We start from the raw sequence: 17,984 nt of genomic DNA on the forward strand, positions 1-17,984 counted from the left end.
GGCAGAAGCAGTTGGACAACGAATACAAAGGAGAAAGCAAATGTTTACGACTAAAGCGATACATGCATCCTATGGGCCAAATGCCGCACACACCGATCGTTTACAACGGTTTATATAACACGTGACGATTAATTTTTAAAAAAAAATTTAAAAGACGTGCTGCACTGCGCCACACAAATATCATCGCCTCCATCCTACCTTAATTGCCCTGTCTGCACGAGTCGTAAAAATAACTACATAGTAATTTGAAAATGAAAGTGCTAAAAGAAAAGGATTAAATTTCATACCATTTACATCTCTGCCGATTTCCCCCTTGCCACCAGCTTGGATTAATCGCTTTGTCCTAGACGAACTCATCTCTGATGGCAATGAATGACGACGGATAAAACCATTTTTGTCATCTGACTCCGATACAATAGTGGGCGATACCTGTCCCCGCAATTTTGCCTTGGCAGATTCTGTTGTTGACATATAGCTGGGAAGCACAGGAGCATCTGATTTTGCCGAGAAGGAAGACCTCCTTTTGCTGGTTTTCTGGTTTTCATGGCAGAACTGTTCTTCCATCAAGCTTAGATCCCCGTTCACCACTAGGGTGCTGTCTTCGTTATCATCAATCAGCACATCAACCGGTCCAGCTGTAACAGGCACTAAAGCAGCTTCAGTATCAGCTTTTACATTGGGTGTTGGATTAATATTTTCCTCTGGTTTTTCGATGGACTCCTCAATTCCTTGGTCTAGGGTGTCAGATGAGCTGATATCCACCTTTTTCAAACGTGTATTTGATTTCTGAGTTTCAACCTCTGGTTGCTCAGATGCATCTTTCATCTTTCTCAAGTTGCGTTTTACCCTATCAACCTCATACTGTGGATGTTGCTGTACTGTTTCAGCAGGAGGATTAGGCACCTTTTTCAGGTTCCTTTTCGTTCTTTCAGGCTCATACTTGGCATTTGTTTGACCACCTCCTATGTTCGATGCAGGATTGGTTCGTACACTGCGCCTTGATTTGCCAGATTCAGTGCCCATATTACAGTTGTCCCGATTTGTCTGTCCTTTTGAATCAATAACCTTTTTTGACTTGGAAATTGGCTGCCAGAAACTGGTGGATGTCCATCTGTCTAACCAGCTGAAGACTGAATTGGGATCTCCTTTATCATACTGAATTTGCAGAGACTTTGCAAGGAGTGATGACGCAAGAAGCTAGGGAAGATGAAAGAAGCATAAGCACAGTCTTTGGCAAGTAAACTTCCCACAGAAAATTAAGAGGTCAGATGCTGCATATAATGTATGGGCATATACGCTGCTACATGAATGTCTGATATCAAATGGTCCAACAAAAATTACCATTCTAAATATGCAACCAGTTATCTATTTCTTATATGATTATGTTCAAATAAATAGATAATAGTATTATTTAAGTAAAGGATGCTATTTTGCTAATCTGAAAACTTGCTTGAATTCACATGAATTCACAAGAAATAGGTAGAGTTCCAAGAGACAATAGCAGTTGTAACACCAGTTGTAACACCCCCCCCAAAAAAAAACAGTAGTTGTAATAGTAAAGAGAATCCTAGCAATGTGCAGGCCTTATGAGACAACAGCAGTAATTGCGGGCATTTTGCATGTGAGACTGAACAGTCATGTGGTTGCATATTCTACTTATAAGTGGCCAGCTGAGTATATGGGACTGCATATGCAGCCATACCAAATCATTGGGCAGTGGTCCTTACATGAAACAGTCGTGCACTTAGTAAATACGAGCAGTCATAATCATATATCCACGATTATTACAAGAACAAATATGTTTGGATGGGCTACAAAAACAAATATCAACGTGATAGAAAATTACTTTTAAAAGGTTAGAATTGAACAAATTACCTTCGATACAAATGCATTTGATGAAAATTTCACTTTCCAAGCTTCCTGGGTCATAGGAACATAAGAAGAAGCTGAGCAAGCATCCTTAATTGACAGCAGATGAGAAATAAAGAAAAATTCATACAATCAGAAATGAGGACTCATGAAAATATGTATTAACTGTAGCTTCAGAATCTCATAAAAGGCTATCAAAAGAACACAGAAATATGGAATAGGTGAGATATCAAAAGGAGTAGGAGATCTCGCATGTCTTCTTCGCACAACCTTCCTCACCCCTTCTCTGCAATGTTCCCTGCTACATTTATAGGAGCAAGGGAAGGCCTGCGAGCGGAGAGAAATATGGTCTGACTGCTCCCCGCCTTCCTCGTCAGTTCCTCATCCCCGTCCGTTACACTCGCGAGAGGAGTGATGGCCAACGCTTTCCACATCGTTGCAGCTCCACACACGACCGTAGTGTGAAACGATCAAGGGAGGCAATGAGGACATCAGCCGTGGGAGACAGTGGACCAATATGGTCAGAATCCAACCATTATCAATTAATACAGGTTGATAACGATCAAGTTTAACGAAAGCAAAGGTTGACTATGCGACAAAGTTGCTCCTCAATGATCCAAAAAAGATAAATTCATTAACTCATGCTAAAAACCGATAATTACTATCCATTTATGACTCATTTGCACTTTACTCATTGAAATTGAATTGAATTTGCATTAAATTAGGATAAAAAGTGTTAAAGAAAATTTTCAGCAATTTTCTAGACAATTTCCCAAAAATTGCTACATACTGATGTGCCACTGACATTCGATATGCTGGTACCAACACATACCGGTCTGAGCTAGGACCGGCATGCCAATCGATAGGAGATGGCAAACCTTGATATAAACCTTGTTATGACATGGGTCTTATACGAATGATAGCCCAATAGATGAGCAAAAAGTAACCTATATAACATATATTATATAAGCACACATTTAAACCACAAGCAATCATTTAAAACTTGCATTCTTTGACCTGATCATTTCAGACGTTGTACTTTGAATTTATGTTGGAACTAGCAAACTTTGGATAATAATAACCCAAAATTTGGACAAGAAAGGACATATCAACCATATAAGTGATTATATTTTCACTTATCAAAGAGTTTCAATATATAATATTAGTCCATTATGGATTACAGGAATTTTTTTTAAGAATAATAATTTTTAAAAATTATCACAGATCTAGGGTACATTCAGCTTAGAATCTGAGCTCTAACCAATACTCAATGGCAGATCCTGACGTGAAATTCAAATTATTCTTTTGAACAGGCCTATAGCATTCTCTTTGGCCTATGATTTACATTTAACATTGATTCCTAATTATGAAACATTCTTGCACCTCCGAACATGATAAGCAAGTAGAAGAAACAATCAGGGAAGACTTTCAGACACAATTTAAGTTAGTCCTATAAAAAATTGACAGTTCATCACGATCTCTACCTTCCTAACCAGCATTTTGAGAATCGTAAATTCAGCACCTAATTACGGTTTAACACCTTAAGAAAATAAAGTAGATTTTCTATCCAAATAGGCCAAGATAAACAAGGGTGTTTAGCTTTAAAGAGATATCGACATGACTAAATAAAAAGCCGAGATATGTTTACAGAAAGGAACATCAATGGATATGACATTTACCACAGTCTTCGCATGACTGAACTCTGTAGTAATTTTAAGTCCAGTAAAGGTACATCTAACTCTTCTTCCGCGAGCTACTGCTTGTAACTTGACAATTCCCTCCATAGCATGGAGAGTTGCAACAGCTTGTCTTCTAACCAGATGCCCACGAATTAGAGCCTGCAACCTGATAATACCTTTTAATGCACGAAAGGCCCTGCGTGCCTGCACCAAATATATGCAACAATTATTAAGTCATAAAGTAGGCAATTCATTTGCAGCAAAATCTGAATTATGGGATGTAAAAGCATTATGAATATGCCAGCTAACGTTCATTGGTAGTGTCAAGCAGCTTTTGTTGAATGAGTCACAGGCCATTCATCCAAAAGAGAGTATACACTTCTTGCATTTTGATTAAGATAAAATAGTTATAACAAAAAAGTTTACCAGATAACCACGGAAGGCTGCCTGTGCCTTTGTAGCAGCCTGCTCTTCCATGTCATTGCTAGTTTCTTTTGATGAGGTGGATCCTATGACTGCTTGACTTACATGTGAAGTGACCAGTGCAATACCACCTAATTTTGATTCCGAAGTTGAGATAAGTCCACTCACTGGTGCTGGTTCAGAAATCAGTGGAGAATTCACAGCCAATACAGGTTCTCCACAATTATACCCTCTATCAGTAGCAGCTTTCTGCAGATAACAAATGGAATCATTTAGGTTTCTATGCTCAGAATGTTAAATAGGAGGAGCTTGACACACAATATAATTAACAAAGGAAACAATGAACTAAAAATTAATTACTCACTCTTTTCCGAGGATAACAGAGGGGGTAATCCACTGTTTAAAAAAATTATCCAAGCAAAATACTCAGGCACTTCTACACTATGAAGAAGAAAACAACCACTTGGCTAAGGCCTTGGCAAAAACTGAATGTTAATATGGATATCTAAAAAATGAACACTGTCAGCACCTACGTTTTTTTTATTTGAGCAATTCCTTGAGTAGTTGCCATAACTTTAACGTCACAACCCCATGATGCTGGCTACAATTCATGGTCAGAAAATTGTGTAAAATTAATAGATAATTTACATTTTGAACCCTAATGTTCAACGAAATAATTGTGTACACCCTCATGGATAATCACCCCCCATACAATGCAACTCTTGTATGGTTTTGTTGCACCTTCCTATTAGAATCCAGAAGCTTTTACAACCCCTAAGGTAATATAACATGAGTTGTCAGTGAACAAAAATACCCTCAAAATGGAAAATATCAAAAAAAAATCCCTGTAATTAGTTATTTACCAAATAAAAACTGCTTGCTACATTCATCCATGACTGACTGTTAATAGGAGGGTGCAACTTACTACTGAATATGATTTACTAACGTAAAAGAGGAGAAAGAGTATAGGTTATATTAATTAAGAAAAAAGGAAACCGAAGGTGAAAGTTGGAAGGAAAAAAAGTGAGGCAATGAGGCTGAAAAAATGTAATATTGTGCAAAAAGGAGGCTATTTTGAGATTTTGTCAATACACTTTCAACAGAAATATTCAAACACTTAAGAGAATATCCAGGTAATATTCCCTTTTGATTAGCATATATCAACCACAAGATGTGAAAACGTAGCTGTATAGGAAAACATGTGGTGTAAGATGCAATTAATGATAAGGGAGGATGTAAACCATAATTTTGAAAAAATATTAGGGTGACGATTTTTTTTTTCCTGATTTAATTAGTTTTGCATATTCATAAACTCCTGGGAGGCCTATATCCATGCTTAGTCACAGAAGTTTCTATAAAACTACACAGCTAATATCAAGATTGATTGTCATGTTCCTTAAATAATATAATGCATATCTCACATACCCTGTTATCAGAGAAAATGTGTCAATCTGGTTTTGTCATGTGTATTTTATTTATTTCCTTAATTTTAGCACATATTTAGAACACAACTTGGAAAGGAAAATTACAGCTAGGCTGACTTCTGGTGTGTTTTTGTATTGTTAACTATGAAGCGAGTGAGAAGTCTGAAGAATAACAAAAATTCAAAACAAATTCAAAAACTGAATTGTTGACCGGTTGAATATCCGCTATGGACATTGACATGGACATGAATATATCCCGAAATAAGGCATGTCATACATTCCATGCAAACAGTAAACAGCATAAACTTCTTTGATTATCTCACTAACCAGATGCTCTTTGGGCAGGCGCTGTGTTCTTGATCCTTCTTAATTAGCAAAAGAGTCGGAAAGAATTTTAGCAGAACAATGAAAACACTAACTGTTACAAGCTTTAAAGGTAAAAGTGTAAGAAGTACTGACAAGAAATTATAACTATTGATCTACAAGGCTGACACCTTCTAGATAGTATTTGATATTAACAATTAGCAACCAGAAAATAGAAGACTAGCATACAAAGTTCAAGACCTTGTATATGGATCTTAAACAGTAGACTTCCAAAATATGGAGATTATGTATTAGGCATGATGGTATATCCATAAATTTGACAAAATGGTGTGACTGATCAGAAATGTGCTTCTGTTGCCTCTAACATTGACTATTGGAAAGGTCAAAATAAAAACAAGGTGCACATGTCAATATCTTTTGTCATTCAAAAAGTATAGTACAGTGGCAAAATCAATAATCAATCGTGTGAGAGGAATGATTCGCCAGTGGGCCATTGTGGTGTATGATCAGTGTGGTCAGCCTTTTTGTCGATGCAATGGTCAGAATTGACTGGTCCTGGTCCATTAATAAAGATTTAACAAAGAGTACCCAAGTTGCTGTAAGAGTATTGTATCATCAGTATAGGGTTCTATATGTTACTGCTTGATTTCTTCATATTCATGTTCGAGAGGTATAACTCGGCAGATAAGAGTCCACAAAAAAGAAATGCACAGTTTATACACAATATTGCCTTAGCATCTTATAGTGGAGAAGGATTTCGGCGATAACTACCCATGAATAGCAAAGCACATTCTTTCTTTATTCTATTATACAATATTAGAGAGATCTTCAACATGCCATCCTCAAACATCCCCACGGAAAATAAACAAAGAAGGAACGCCCCATGCACAGTTAAGAATGCCGTTGAAGTAATAAAATGCATACCGAAGTACCCGTTCCCTTAGCATGTGATCTGGATTTCTTTCCAAAGAGAAGTGTCTTAATCCACCTTCCAGGAGATTTTCCCATCAGCGGAGGTCCAAGATCTCAAAACCCCGCAGATACCCTGAAAGAAACCGGATCAGTACGCAGGGTTGGAGAAAATTGGTCTAGCAGCAGAACGATTAATACCAAAGAGAAACTGGTAAGTTTTAATTGCTAAAGCTCGCCGGCATGTGTTCAAATAATAGGTACCAGAGCAAATTCCACATCAAAAAACAGGTACATCTGTCGAATTATTCGATCCAACAGGAAGAAGAAGAAGCGGGGTCAGACTTTAGATTCAAGAAACAGAAGAATTCAAGAAACAGAAAAACCTCCAAGAACCGGAACATGAGTGGTCAGGTCGATCAAAAACCCAAGCAGATCTCAGTCCCCGCACTTAGACTAACCACAGTGCATCCGCTTACCCTTTGAGAATGCAAGGAAAAACCTAAGAGTCAAAGAACAAGCAAGCACAGAGGCCAATTCGAGGAGGAAACGCAACCCTAATCTTGATGTCAGCGGTCTGATACTCAACCTAGCAACCTAGAAGCCACTGCAAAAGGGAAATGAGATCAAGATTCAGCAAGAAAAAGAAATGCACAAGGAGCGCCGTCCACAAAGAAAGTGCGTGCGGATCGAAAGGGATCAAAGATACCGGCCAGATCTTGGAAAACTCACCGGAGAAATCTCCAGCGACGAGCGTATCACAGGCCTCAGCTCTCTTTCTAGTACATCGATTCCCCCTCCTCCACCTCTTTCATTCCTCCTCCCGTCAAGAGTGAAGAAGGATGAGAGGAAAGAGCGAGGCCACAAAGGAAAAGAGGAAGACAAACCGCAGACTGAGAAGATAATTAAGGACAGCACTCTTTTTTGTTCCTCCTAAAGACACCAACAGAAATAATGAATCGAAAGAGGGAAAGGAAAGAGAGCAGCAATAAAGAAACGAAAAGAAAAAGCACGCCACACACCTCCAAGCAGCTGCTTCTGCTCATTCAGGATTCGTCTTAACCGGGGTGATGTGTCGAGCCATTATTCGTCCGGTTCGTGTGGGATCCATCGGAGGTGAAATATGCGAGCAGATTGGTGTTTGTCGAAAGACAGACGAACCCCAACTATCATTTTTGGACCTTGGAATTTCACTCATCCGACGTGGCGCAATATTCACCTTAGGTAGGTTGAACCCGCGGGGGACGGATTGTACAAAATACAAAAGAACAGAGAAATCTCTTTGACGGACGTGCCGCCACAGGTCAGCGGCGCGAAGTGAAGTGTCGTTTTCGCACGTTGCCATTCCGAAAGCACGAACCAGCTAACAATAATAATCTCATTAAGGTGGTGGTTGATGGAGGGAGTGGGAGGAGGAACTATGCAACCTGGCTATCGCACATCTTGCTTGGCCTACCCACCAAAACAAGGGCGGGGGCGGACTTGCAGGCTCAGCAGAGTCGCCTAGTTATAGACTCATTCGTAACTCCTCGGAACGGTGGCTCTCCGGCTCGGTTCTGATCATCCCTATTCCCTTGAGATTAAAAGGCAACCACGTGTTGCGATCTCAATCCAAGAAGAAAACAACAAACCATTGCGTACGTTGATGGAACCCCTGATCTCCCAAGCGGGACTCTGATGTGAAGGATGGATGGATGACTTTGCAATCGATTTGAGATCCTAACAATAGGATGTGTCAGCATGACAGCAGCTTTAAGGGTGAGACTACAGAAGCATCTTAAACGTCAGCGTCACTCACTCGATTTAAGATTTTGTCAATAGGATGACAGCAGCTTTAGCGGTGGGATTACAGAAGCATCTTCGATGTCGGGGCCACTTTGTGTAGATGATCATAGAATGGTCGTGTAACTTTATGTTGGAGCAGGGCGACTCGACGTGTTTCGGTGGGTGGTCTTCTTCAATGCGGTGGGGAACAAAGTGTCCAACCCCATACATAAATGTCCTCGTCATCCGCCTGCCTGCATGCATGCCTACCTAATCTCTGCAGGCAAAAAATACAAAGTAAAGAAAGGAGGGGGCATCCTCACCGTAACAGATGTAGTAAGCAAAACATAATCCTGACACCAACTACTGCTCCTACTAACCACAGTAGAAGAAAGCCAAGTTTCTCATTCTTCCACCAGCGTGGTGCACTTAAGAACAAAGCAGGCGGCGACAGAGCATTAGCCAATTGAATGGGACGGGGCTGAGCCGCTCGACCGTTGCCATCACCAAACTGCCTCGCCTTGACATTTCAACTACTCTCCTCGTTCGAACGATCCCTCAGATCGTCCGCCTGTGAAAGTTCTCTTGGTGCCGACAAAGCCGTATCCATCTTAATTACCACCAGCAGGCAGCAGCAGCAACAAAGAGCTCCACCGCCGGCCTTTCTGCTTGCGTTGGCGCCACCTGCACCACCGTCTCACACGGCCTCTGAAGGCTCTCCTCCTCCTAATTGCTTGTGTGCGCTGCCTCGTAATGCTCCTCTGCTCCCCCACGGATGACTGCTGATAAATAGCACCTTTGACTGTAAAAAAGAAATGAGTGCTTATACTTTGGATAGCACTAGCAAATTTGACAAAAGAAAAGCAGAACAGGACTAGCCAGAATATGGGGCAAATTTATTTAGAAATTTTTATATTAATTGGTTTTGTTCAGATGTTTCTCCTCTATTGAAAAAAATTTTATTCATTTTTTATAAATCCTAATTTTAGTCTCCTATTCCAATTTTTTTTTAATTCTCTAAATCAATTCATTGAATCAGTTCAGATCAATGAACTGGTTCAAGTCAACCACCCTCCTCTCTTTTTTTTTCTTCGCCTCTTTCTCATCTTTTACGGATAACACATAGGGAAGAGAGAAGTGAAAAAAGAAAAGAGGGAAGAAGTGAAAAAAGGTCAAACTTAACCAGTTTGGTTTAATCCGTCATAACAAAACCACCCAATAAAACTGAAAGATCAAGAACATATTTATCCATATTATAAAATAAAAAAACGTCCCTCGATAAATTCTCCATAGAGGAGCGACATCCGGTAAAACAAATTAGCGAAGGTTTTCCTGAGTAATTTTTTAAAAAAATTTCTTCACTTGTAAACTTGTGTCTCAAGAATGATCAAGTATACAAGGCTATATCAACTCATTTTAGTTTACATTGTACCAGCTTCGGAACTACTGGTCTCTGGACATTATGCAGACTACACGTTACTTTTTTTCCCAATGCATTGGAATAATCTTGCTTCTTATTGACAAAGGCCACAAATTACTGAACATCCATAACAGGTGTTGTTAGCTGGTCAGGTTCATATCAAAATAAACTTGTTTATGGTTCTCTAGGCCAGAGCCCGGCAGACCAAGTCTTAGCCAATCAGCTCTTTCTATGATTTTACAGGCTGGCCCAAAACAAGGACTAGCTATAGCTTAGCATCTTAACAACCCTAGGCAGTTTAGGTACAACTTAGCATCCCACCAGATCCATAGTCATATGTTCCACAACTTGTGTGATGCAGAATTGGTATTTAAATCTAAAACCAGATCAACATAAGCTCCCCTTCCCCCTCCCCCTCACCCTCCCCCCTGACAACAATTGCAAAAGAAACTTGTTACCGTGGAGCAGTAAATTAGTAATAGGTATATGCCGAAATGGCATATACATCTATGCGCTCTTGCATAGAGAGACAGTAGAGATCAAATGATCAATACAGCAATGAAGTACCTTTAAATTGTTCTGTGATGTTTCACTTGGACTAGAAGATGGCTGGCCTAGTTCTGCAGTATCATCACCCACACCATCATGTATTTCTTCGGACAAAATCTTCTGAAACCTGAATCAGCAAGTTGCTCATTAGCAAATTATCTTAATGGTTTTAAGAAACATTTCTGAAGAACATAAAGGATGACAAAAGATGCAATGGAAGAGATAGTATCTAGATATATACATGAAAGCAATATGTGATGAGTGTGCTTCATCTAGTTCTTATCCTCTCAACAGAAGCGCACCAAGCCACATTTGTGATCAGAAATTAAAGATCTAGATATGAGTTTATGAATTAATTGACCGCTTGGTAATACAAAAAGATTTTGCTTTTAGAAACTAACCTTTGAACCTCAACCACTGCAGCACATTCTAGGCTAAAACTGATAAATCTTTAAAATCATTCCTTCAAGTCTTTAATTTGTTGCCTAAATTTCTTATATATTTCCCACAAATAATTTATAACTCCCATTGATATAAAAATATCTTCATTTATAGATATTCATAACTACCGGTTCATGATGTTTTTAAATCAGTACTGAAGCTTCCAGCCAAAAATGATCCAAGGAATCTGTTATTTATCATGTTTGTTCTGTCTATATACTGCTGGAAGAGCATAATCCTTATGCTATCATTAAAGTCACACAAAGAAACTCCTAATTTGTCAATATGATACAAGCAATGTGAATTGTATGATTTCACTATTATCTGTCTTTGTTTACCTCAGTCTAGCAAAACAACCAGTTATGCGTGATACTTGAATAAGATACGTCTTTTTTAATTATGCACTTCATACTAATCAGCACAGACCTCAAAAAGTTAGAAAAACCAGTAAGCCGTGTAATCTTACAAGATAACTACTCGAGTACTTAATAACTCCTTTTGTGTGCCTGTCTTGGTAATACAAGATCTGTAGGCATAAAGGTATTCCTCAACCAAAATCCTCTTCCCTTATGTATACGAAGTCCATCCAACTTAACAAAGTAATAAATCTGTTGAGGAGGCATTAGAATGGTAGTACCACTACCACGAGAGCCTTTGTGATGTGTGTGTCTGCATAAACAAGGTGAAATGTGATTTCCCACAGCTGCTTGCTTGATGAAGCAGAGAGAGAGAGAGAGAGAGAGAGAGAGAGAGGGCCTCTGGACACCACACTATGCGAGCATAGACCTCATGTGCGCATGCCAGACGAAGGGTGTGGGAGTGTGCACTGGACCTCTGCAACTTGGCCTCTCATGTATTAGCAGTAGAAACAAGCTGCTCTCGCCACTCCTCTCCTCTCCTCTCCTCTCTCTCCTGTATCACTAATCTCCCCAGATTGCATACATGTTGGATTCACTCTCTTAGTACAATTTCCCACATGTTGAAATGTCGCTAGCACAAAAAAACACTCCACTCTCGGATGTAATGAATTGAATTTTCTTTTATCGATCAATATCCAGAGCTAAAATGTTAACGGGAATTACACGATTAGATGTTTGTGTTTGGTATGAACAAGTTGCTTGGGACAAGCGCAACATAGGGTCTGCCTAATCACTCTTGTTATGGCAACAGTACCTACCCCAAGTGAGGCAACGGGCTCTATATGTGATTGCTTGAAGTCTAATATGGACAATTATAACATAATGCATGTATTTGCAAATTCATCTAATATGGACAATAATGACATAATGCATGTATTCTCAAAACCATCTAATATGGACAATTATAACATAATGCATGTATTCCCAATCAAATTGTTTCCTTTATTGCTTCAGTTAACATAATATATTTCACTTTGGTGGTTGAAAGCGCAATTGTAGATTGTAGCCTAGCTTTCCAACTCATTGTCGCATCACCTATAGTGGAGACTTAGACGGTAATGGATATCCTTTTGTCGAGATCCCAACATAATCAGAATTAAAAAAATCTACAAGCGAGACATTAGTTCCCCTAAATAGTAAACAAGTCTTGAGTTCCCCATAGGTACCAAAAACCCATTTAACAACACGATGATGATCTCCACGGAGAAAACCCTTTGCTTTGATAACCAAATTTTGATCAATGTTGACCAAAGTTGACCATGGTCAACTTCTCTTACTCTCTTCTCCATAGTTGCTGCACTGAGAACAGTGACCAGCCAATGGTGGAGATCGGTGATCAGAGGTCTCGCTAGAGAAGCTTCGACATCGAAGACGAGAATCAATTGGCTGGAGTGGGAGATCTCTCATGTCTTCTTCACACTGCCTTCCTCACCCCTTCTTTGTGATGTTCCCTGCTACATTTATAGGAGCGAGGGAAGGATTGCGAGTGGAGAGGAAGATGGTCCGACGACTCCTCGTCAGTTCCTTGTCACCGTCCTGTCACGACCTTAGCTGGAATTGCCTAAGGCGTGCGGCACCCTTGCGGCCAAAGACGCGAACTTAGCTTGTGTTGCCTAAGTCGCGAGTCACTCTTGTGGCAAAGACGCGAACTTAGCTTGCGTTGCCTAAGTCGCGCTTCGCCCTTGCGATCTTGCTCCGCAAGGATCAGCCCACTTTGTAACCTCTCGCGGGTCCCGAAGGACCTGTAAAAGAGAAAGAAGTTAGTTCGAAAGAACGAGCAACGGACAAGTCCCGAAGTCTCGCGAAAAGGGAAGCTTTACAAGCAATTCGACGAACACCTTGTGTGCACAAGAGAAAAGAGGGAGAGGGAGAAAAACAAGGCTTTCAAGGATGAACGAACAGCTGCAAGCCCACAAACAGCCGCTCACCTGGTCCCGGGCGCAAAACCAAGTTCCCGTAAAGGTCACGTGCGAACTTGCGAAAGAGTGTTCAACGCCCGGTATATAACCGAAGCCCCATCCAGCCCTGTGCCACCCGGGGGGTTCCTGGGGTCTGAGATGGCTGACATTTTGGTGAGCGGAGGCAGCTCTCCGCTCACCTCCCGCGGCACGCGAAAACGGAGCTGTTTTGGGGCTGTTTTGCTCGGTTCGATGAGCGGTCGCTTTGCAACGCTGCAGCTTGTTCGAACTTACATATTTACAAGCAAAATGACCCAAAACCATGAGAAAACATGCTGTCAAGCAGCTGTACATGCAGGTGTGAGCGACGAACGGTTCGTTGAACGAAGTTGTTGCGGGTGCGCGACGACCGTTCGTGACATTCTCCCCCACTTAAACTGTCGACGCCCTCGTCGACGCTTGTTGGTAGTTGTTGATGACTTTTTCTTCATGTCGCAGGGCATCTTCAGGCTCCCAACTGGCTTCAGTTCGGGGAAGCTTTCGCCACTTCACCAAGTACTCTGTCTGCTCCGCTCCGCTGGGTAGCTTTATCTTACGATCCGCCAGAATGGTTTCCACTCGCTTCTCGTAGGAGGCTGTGATGGGAGGAAGCCGAGTTGGAACACTTCGAGAAGTATCTTGCGGATCCGAATGGTAGGCTTTCAGGTTGCTGGCGTGAAGAACGTTGTGAATTTTGAACCACGCCGGCAGCTGCAACTTGTAGGACACATTGCCTACCCTGCTGATAATTGGGAAGGGCCCTTCATACTTACGCACCAATCCTTTGTGAACTCTGTTCCTGAAGAATTGGAGTGATGCTGGTTGGAGCTTTACCAACACCAAATCGCCAACTTTGAACTCTTGTGGTCGCCTTCCCAAGTCTGCCCACTTCTTCATCCGTTTTGCCGCCTTCTCCAAGTAAGCTCGCGCAATATCGGCATTTCGATGCCACTCCTTTGCGAAATGATAGGCTGATGGACTACTCGCAGTATACCCAATTGCCATTGTGTGCGGAGTCGACGGTTGTTGTCCTGTGATAATTTCGAAGGGGCTCTTGTTGGATGCAGAGCTCCGTTGCAAGTTGTAGGAGAATTGGGCGATGTCCAACAGCTTCACCCAATCTCGTTGATTGGCACTCACGTAGTGCCGGAGATACTGCTCCAAGAGCGAATTTATTCTTTCAGTCTGGCCATCCGTCTGGGGGTGGAGGCTTGTAGAGAAGTATAACTTTGACCCCAACAATTTGAATAGCTCGGTCCAGAATCGTCCCAGGAACCGAGCGTCTCGATCACTAATGATATTGTGCGGGACTCCCCAATACTTCACTACGCCCTTCATCATCAGTCTGGCCGCCTCTTCAGCTGAACAGTGTAGGGGAGCAGCAATGAAAGTTGCATACTTTGAAAACCGATCGACCACCACGAGTATCGATCCAAGTCCCCCTACAGGTGGCAAGCTTGATATGAAGTCCAAGGAAATGCTCTCCCATGGCCTTTCTGGTACGGGCAACGGCTCCAAAAGTCCCACCGGCTTCCGCTACTCCACCTTGTCTTGTTGGCAAGTAAGGCATGTTCGAACATACTCCTCCACATCAATCCCCATCTTTGGCCAGTAGAAGGCCCTCTCTACGAGAGCCAACGTTCTGTGAATGCCGGGGTGTCCAGCCCAAAGGGAATCGTGACACTCTTTTAAGAGTTCACGCCTTAAATTGTCCACTCGGGGAACATAAACCCTATTCCCTTTTGTGTAAACAAGTCCCTCCTGGACCCAAAATCGTCGTGCCTTGCCTTCTTTGATGAGCTGCATCAGGATAACTGCCTGGGGATCACTATACAGTCCATCTCTGATTCGGGAAAGGAAGTTGGAGTGCAACTGACTTGCTTGGCCTCTGCCCTCTAGTTGTGCAGCATTCATGCATTCCACTTTCCGACTCAGCACATCGGCCACGACATTCGCCTTCCCGGGCTTGTATTCCATTGCCATATCAAATTCAGCCAGGAAGTCCTGCCACCGTGCTTGCTTTGGGGAGAGCTTCTTCTGAGTTTGGAAATAACTCAGGGCGATGTCTGTCCTCAGCACAAATCGCGACCCGAGAAGGTAGTGTCGCCAAACTCGTAGACAGTGGATCACTGCTGTCATCTCCTTCTCATGCACTGGATACCGCCTCTCGGTCTCGTTGAGTTTGCGGCTCTCGTAGGCCACCGGATGACCTTCCTGCATGAGTACTCCTCCAATAGCGAAGTCCGAAGCATCTGTGTGGACTTCAAAGGGCTCTCCATAGTTTGGCAATTTGAGCACTGGTTCTTCTAGGACAGCAGCCTTCAGGTCTTGGAATGCTATCTCACATTTGTCCGACCACTTCCAAGGCTGCTCCTTCTTCAGCGACTCCGTCAGTGGGGTTGCCCGCTTCGAATATCCGGCAATGAAGCGTCGATAGTAGTTGACGAAACCAAGGAAGGATCTCAACTCTGGCACCTTCTTTGGAGTTCGCCATTCCGCAACTGCTTGCACCTTCGACTTATCCATCCGAATGGAGCCATCACCGATTCGATGCCCCAAGAATAAGATCTCAGTTTGAGCAAAGTAACATTTCTCCCTTTTTACGAACAACGTGTTCTCCCTGAGAACCTTGAAAATCGTCCGAAGGTGCTTGACATGCTCCTCGAGCGTTTGGCTGTAGACGACGATATCGTCCAAGTAGACGACCACGAACTTATCCAAATACTCCTTGAATAGCTGGTTCATGAGAGTACAGAATGTGGCCGGAGCGTTGGTTAAGCCAAAAGGCATCACCAAGAACTCAAACGCTCCATATCTGGTCACACAAGTAGTCTTTGCTTCGTCGCCTTCAGCAATGCGCACCTGCCAATATCCCGACCGAAGGTCGAGTTTTGAGAAATACTTCGCCTTGCCCAATTGATCGAACAAGTCCGCAATGAGCGGGATGGGATACTTGTTCTTCACTGTTACTTTGTTGAGGGCTCGGTAGTCGACGCATAATTGGAGGCTCCCATCTTGTTTCTTCTGGAAGAGAACTGGAGCTCCGAAAGGTGCTTTAGAGCTGCGGATGAAACCACCGCTTAGCAGTTCACCTAACTGCTTCCTGAGTTCTGCCAACTCTGGTGGGGGCATGCGGTAGGGTGGTCTTGCTGGAGGCTTCACTCCTGGCTCCAGCTCGATGCTGTGATCCACGCCTCTGCGTGGTGGGAGAGTCTTCGGCAACTCGGGTGGCATAACGTCTTTGAACTCTTTTAGGACGTTCGCCACCACAGCAGGTTCTTGAATGGCCTCCTTGTTGAGTGGCTCTAGCTTCATTGCAGCCACGAATGTCAGTTCGCCTTTTCGCAACCCTTTCTTCAATTGTAATGCCGAAAGGTGTTGGGGCTCCTTGGTTCCTTTCCGAGAGACGGGAACCACGCAGGGGTCGTCGCCTCCCATCATACATAGGGAATTTAAGAACGGCATCGGCACCAACTTTGCCGCGTGCATAAACTCCATTCCAAGAATCACTTGGAAGTCGTCCAGTGGCACGACCATCATGTTAGTGTTTCCGCTCCAAGTCCCGATTTTGATAGAACACCCTTCGCCAACCCGGAGATTCGCCTGGCCTCCGAGTTCACCGCTTTCATTCGGCTTGGGCTCTTCTCCAAGGTCAACCCAAGTCGCTGTGCTTCACGATCGGTGATGAAGTTGTGGGTAGCACCCGTATCCACCATTGCACGGGTCGTTTGGCCATTTAGCTTGATGTCCACATACATCAGCTCGCTACTTCCTGCTTTTTGTGCCTTCGTCTTCATGTTCTCCCCCACTTGACCCCGCATAGCGTTCAGCAAACGCATTGCTCCCATTCGGGATCCTTGCGACTCCTCATCGTCGCTGCTGGATTCAGAACTGCTTGAGCTAAGGGCGACAGCTTTGCCCTTGTCCGATCGGGGAGGGTGGATGGAAGCCGTTAATGCATTGAGTGCCTGTTTTTGTGGGCACTCCCTTACCATGTGCGGTCCTCCACACAAGAAGCATCCTCCAGGTTTTGAGGCCTTGCCTTTTGGGTTTGGCCCTTTGTGGGAGCTCTTCTTCTTCTGTTCGCCCCCGAGCTCCTTCCCTCGAGAATGTTTTGGAGGGCGATTGCCTGAAGATTGTTTCCTTCTCGCTGGGTCTTCAGAGGAAACAAAGTCGGTGAGCCTTTCTGCAGCTGCAATTGCCCCGACTACATCGGTAACATTCCTTCGATTCAGCTCCTGTTGAGCCCATGGTTTCAAACCATCAAGGAAGCTGAACAACTTGTCCTTCTCGGACATGTCCTGTATGTCCAGCATTAGTGCAGAAAACTGCTTCACATAGTCTCGGATGGTGGTACTTTGGCGGAGTTGTCTCAACTTCCTTCTTGCGACGAACTCTGTGTTCTCCGGTAGGAACTGAGTTCTCAACTCCCGCTTCAAGTCTTCCCATGTGTCGACTCGACACCGACCTTGTTCGATTTCCTCCCAACGAGTTCGCCACCAAAGTTTCGCATCTCCATTCAAATACATTGTTGCTATAGAAACTTCGGTATCCTCAGAATCGGGCCTCGTAGCTCGGAAGTATTGCTCCATGTCGAACAGAAAGTTCTCGAGCTCCTTGGCATCTCTAGCCCCTCCGTATCCATGGGGCTCAGGTGCCCTCAAGTTTTGTGGCGGTGCAACGCGGGTGTTGCCTCCTCCCGCATTGAGCGTTCTTGTGAGCATAGCCACCTTTGCCGTGAGTTCCGCCACAACATCCTGTAAGTGCTGCACGGAGTCCTTGGTGTCATCAGACAGTCGGTCGACTAGGGCCTCGACCTTGTCGAT

General features: G+C 43.1%; 1 protein-coding gene across 8 annotated transcripts; it reads right to left on the reverse strand.

The window, feature by feature from the left end:
- Window positions 1-25: 25 nt before the first annotated feature.
- Window positions 26-8,325, reverse strand: LOC135580788 (protein IQ-DOMAIN 31-like). Of its 8 annotated transcripts, XM_065122401.1 has the most exons (10): window positions 7,651-8,324; window positions 7,361-7,561; window positions 7,108-7,235; window positions 6,830-6,925; window positions 6,644-6,764; window positions 3,975-4,220; window positions 3,549-3,752; window positions 1,876-1,959; window positions 288-1,197; window positions 26-212 (listed from the first exon to the last, which is right to left on the reverse strand). In XM_065122401.1, the coding sequence occupies exons 5-10, from the start codon at window positions 6,725-6,727 to the stop codon at window positions 181-183; spliced, it is 1,560 nt and encodes a 519-aa protein (XP_064978473.1). In that variant the 5' UTR covers window positions 6,728-6,764; window positions 6,830-6,925; window positions 7,108-7,235; window positions 7,361-7,561; window positions 7,651-8,324; the 3' UTR covers window positions 26-180. The 8 variants fall into 8 exon arrangements, with proteins under 8 accessions (XP_064978473.1, XP_064978472.1, XP_064978471.1 ...); XM_065122400.1 differs by lacking the exon at window positions 6,830-6,925 and having other exon boundaries at window positions 7,015-7,235; window positions 7,651-8,325; XM_065122399.1 differs by lacking the exon at window positions 6,830-6,925 and having other exon boundaries at window positions 7,651-8,323.
- Window positions 8,326-17,984: the final 9,659 nt, after the last annotated feature.

Source organism: Musa acuminata, chromosome BXJ2-8, assembly GCF_036884655.1.
Source record: "Musa acuminata AAA Group cultivar baxijiao chromosome BXJ2-8, Cavendish_Baxijiao_AAA, whole genome shotgun sequence".
Taxonomy (NCBI): Eukaryota; Viridiplantae; Streptophyta; class Magnoliopsida; order Zingiberales; family Musaceae; genus Musa; species Musa acuminata.

What these genes read in the sequence shown, in the direction of transcription:
- LOC135580788 (XM_065122400.1), bottom strand. Translation starts at nt 6,727, where the DNA reads ATGGGAAAATCTCCTGGAAGGTGGATTAAGACACTTCTCTTTGGAAAG. An exon ending in TCAGTCATGCGAAGACTGTG is followed by an intron (nt 1,960 to 3,548) that starts GTAAATGTCATA and finishes CTGTCAATTAAG; the next exon opens with GATGCTTGCTCAGCTTCTTC. An exon ending in AATCGGCAGAGATGTAAATG is followed by an intron (nt 213 to 287) that starts GTATGAAATTTA and finishes CGACTCGTGCAG; the next exon opens with ACAGGGCAATTAAGGTAGGA.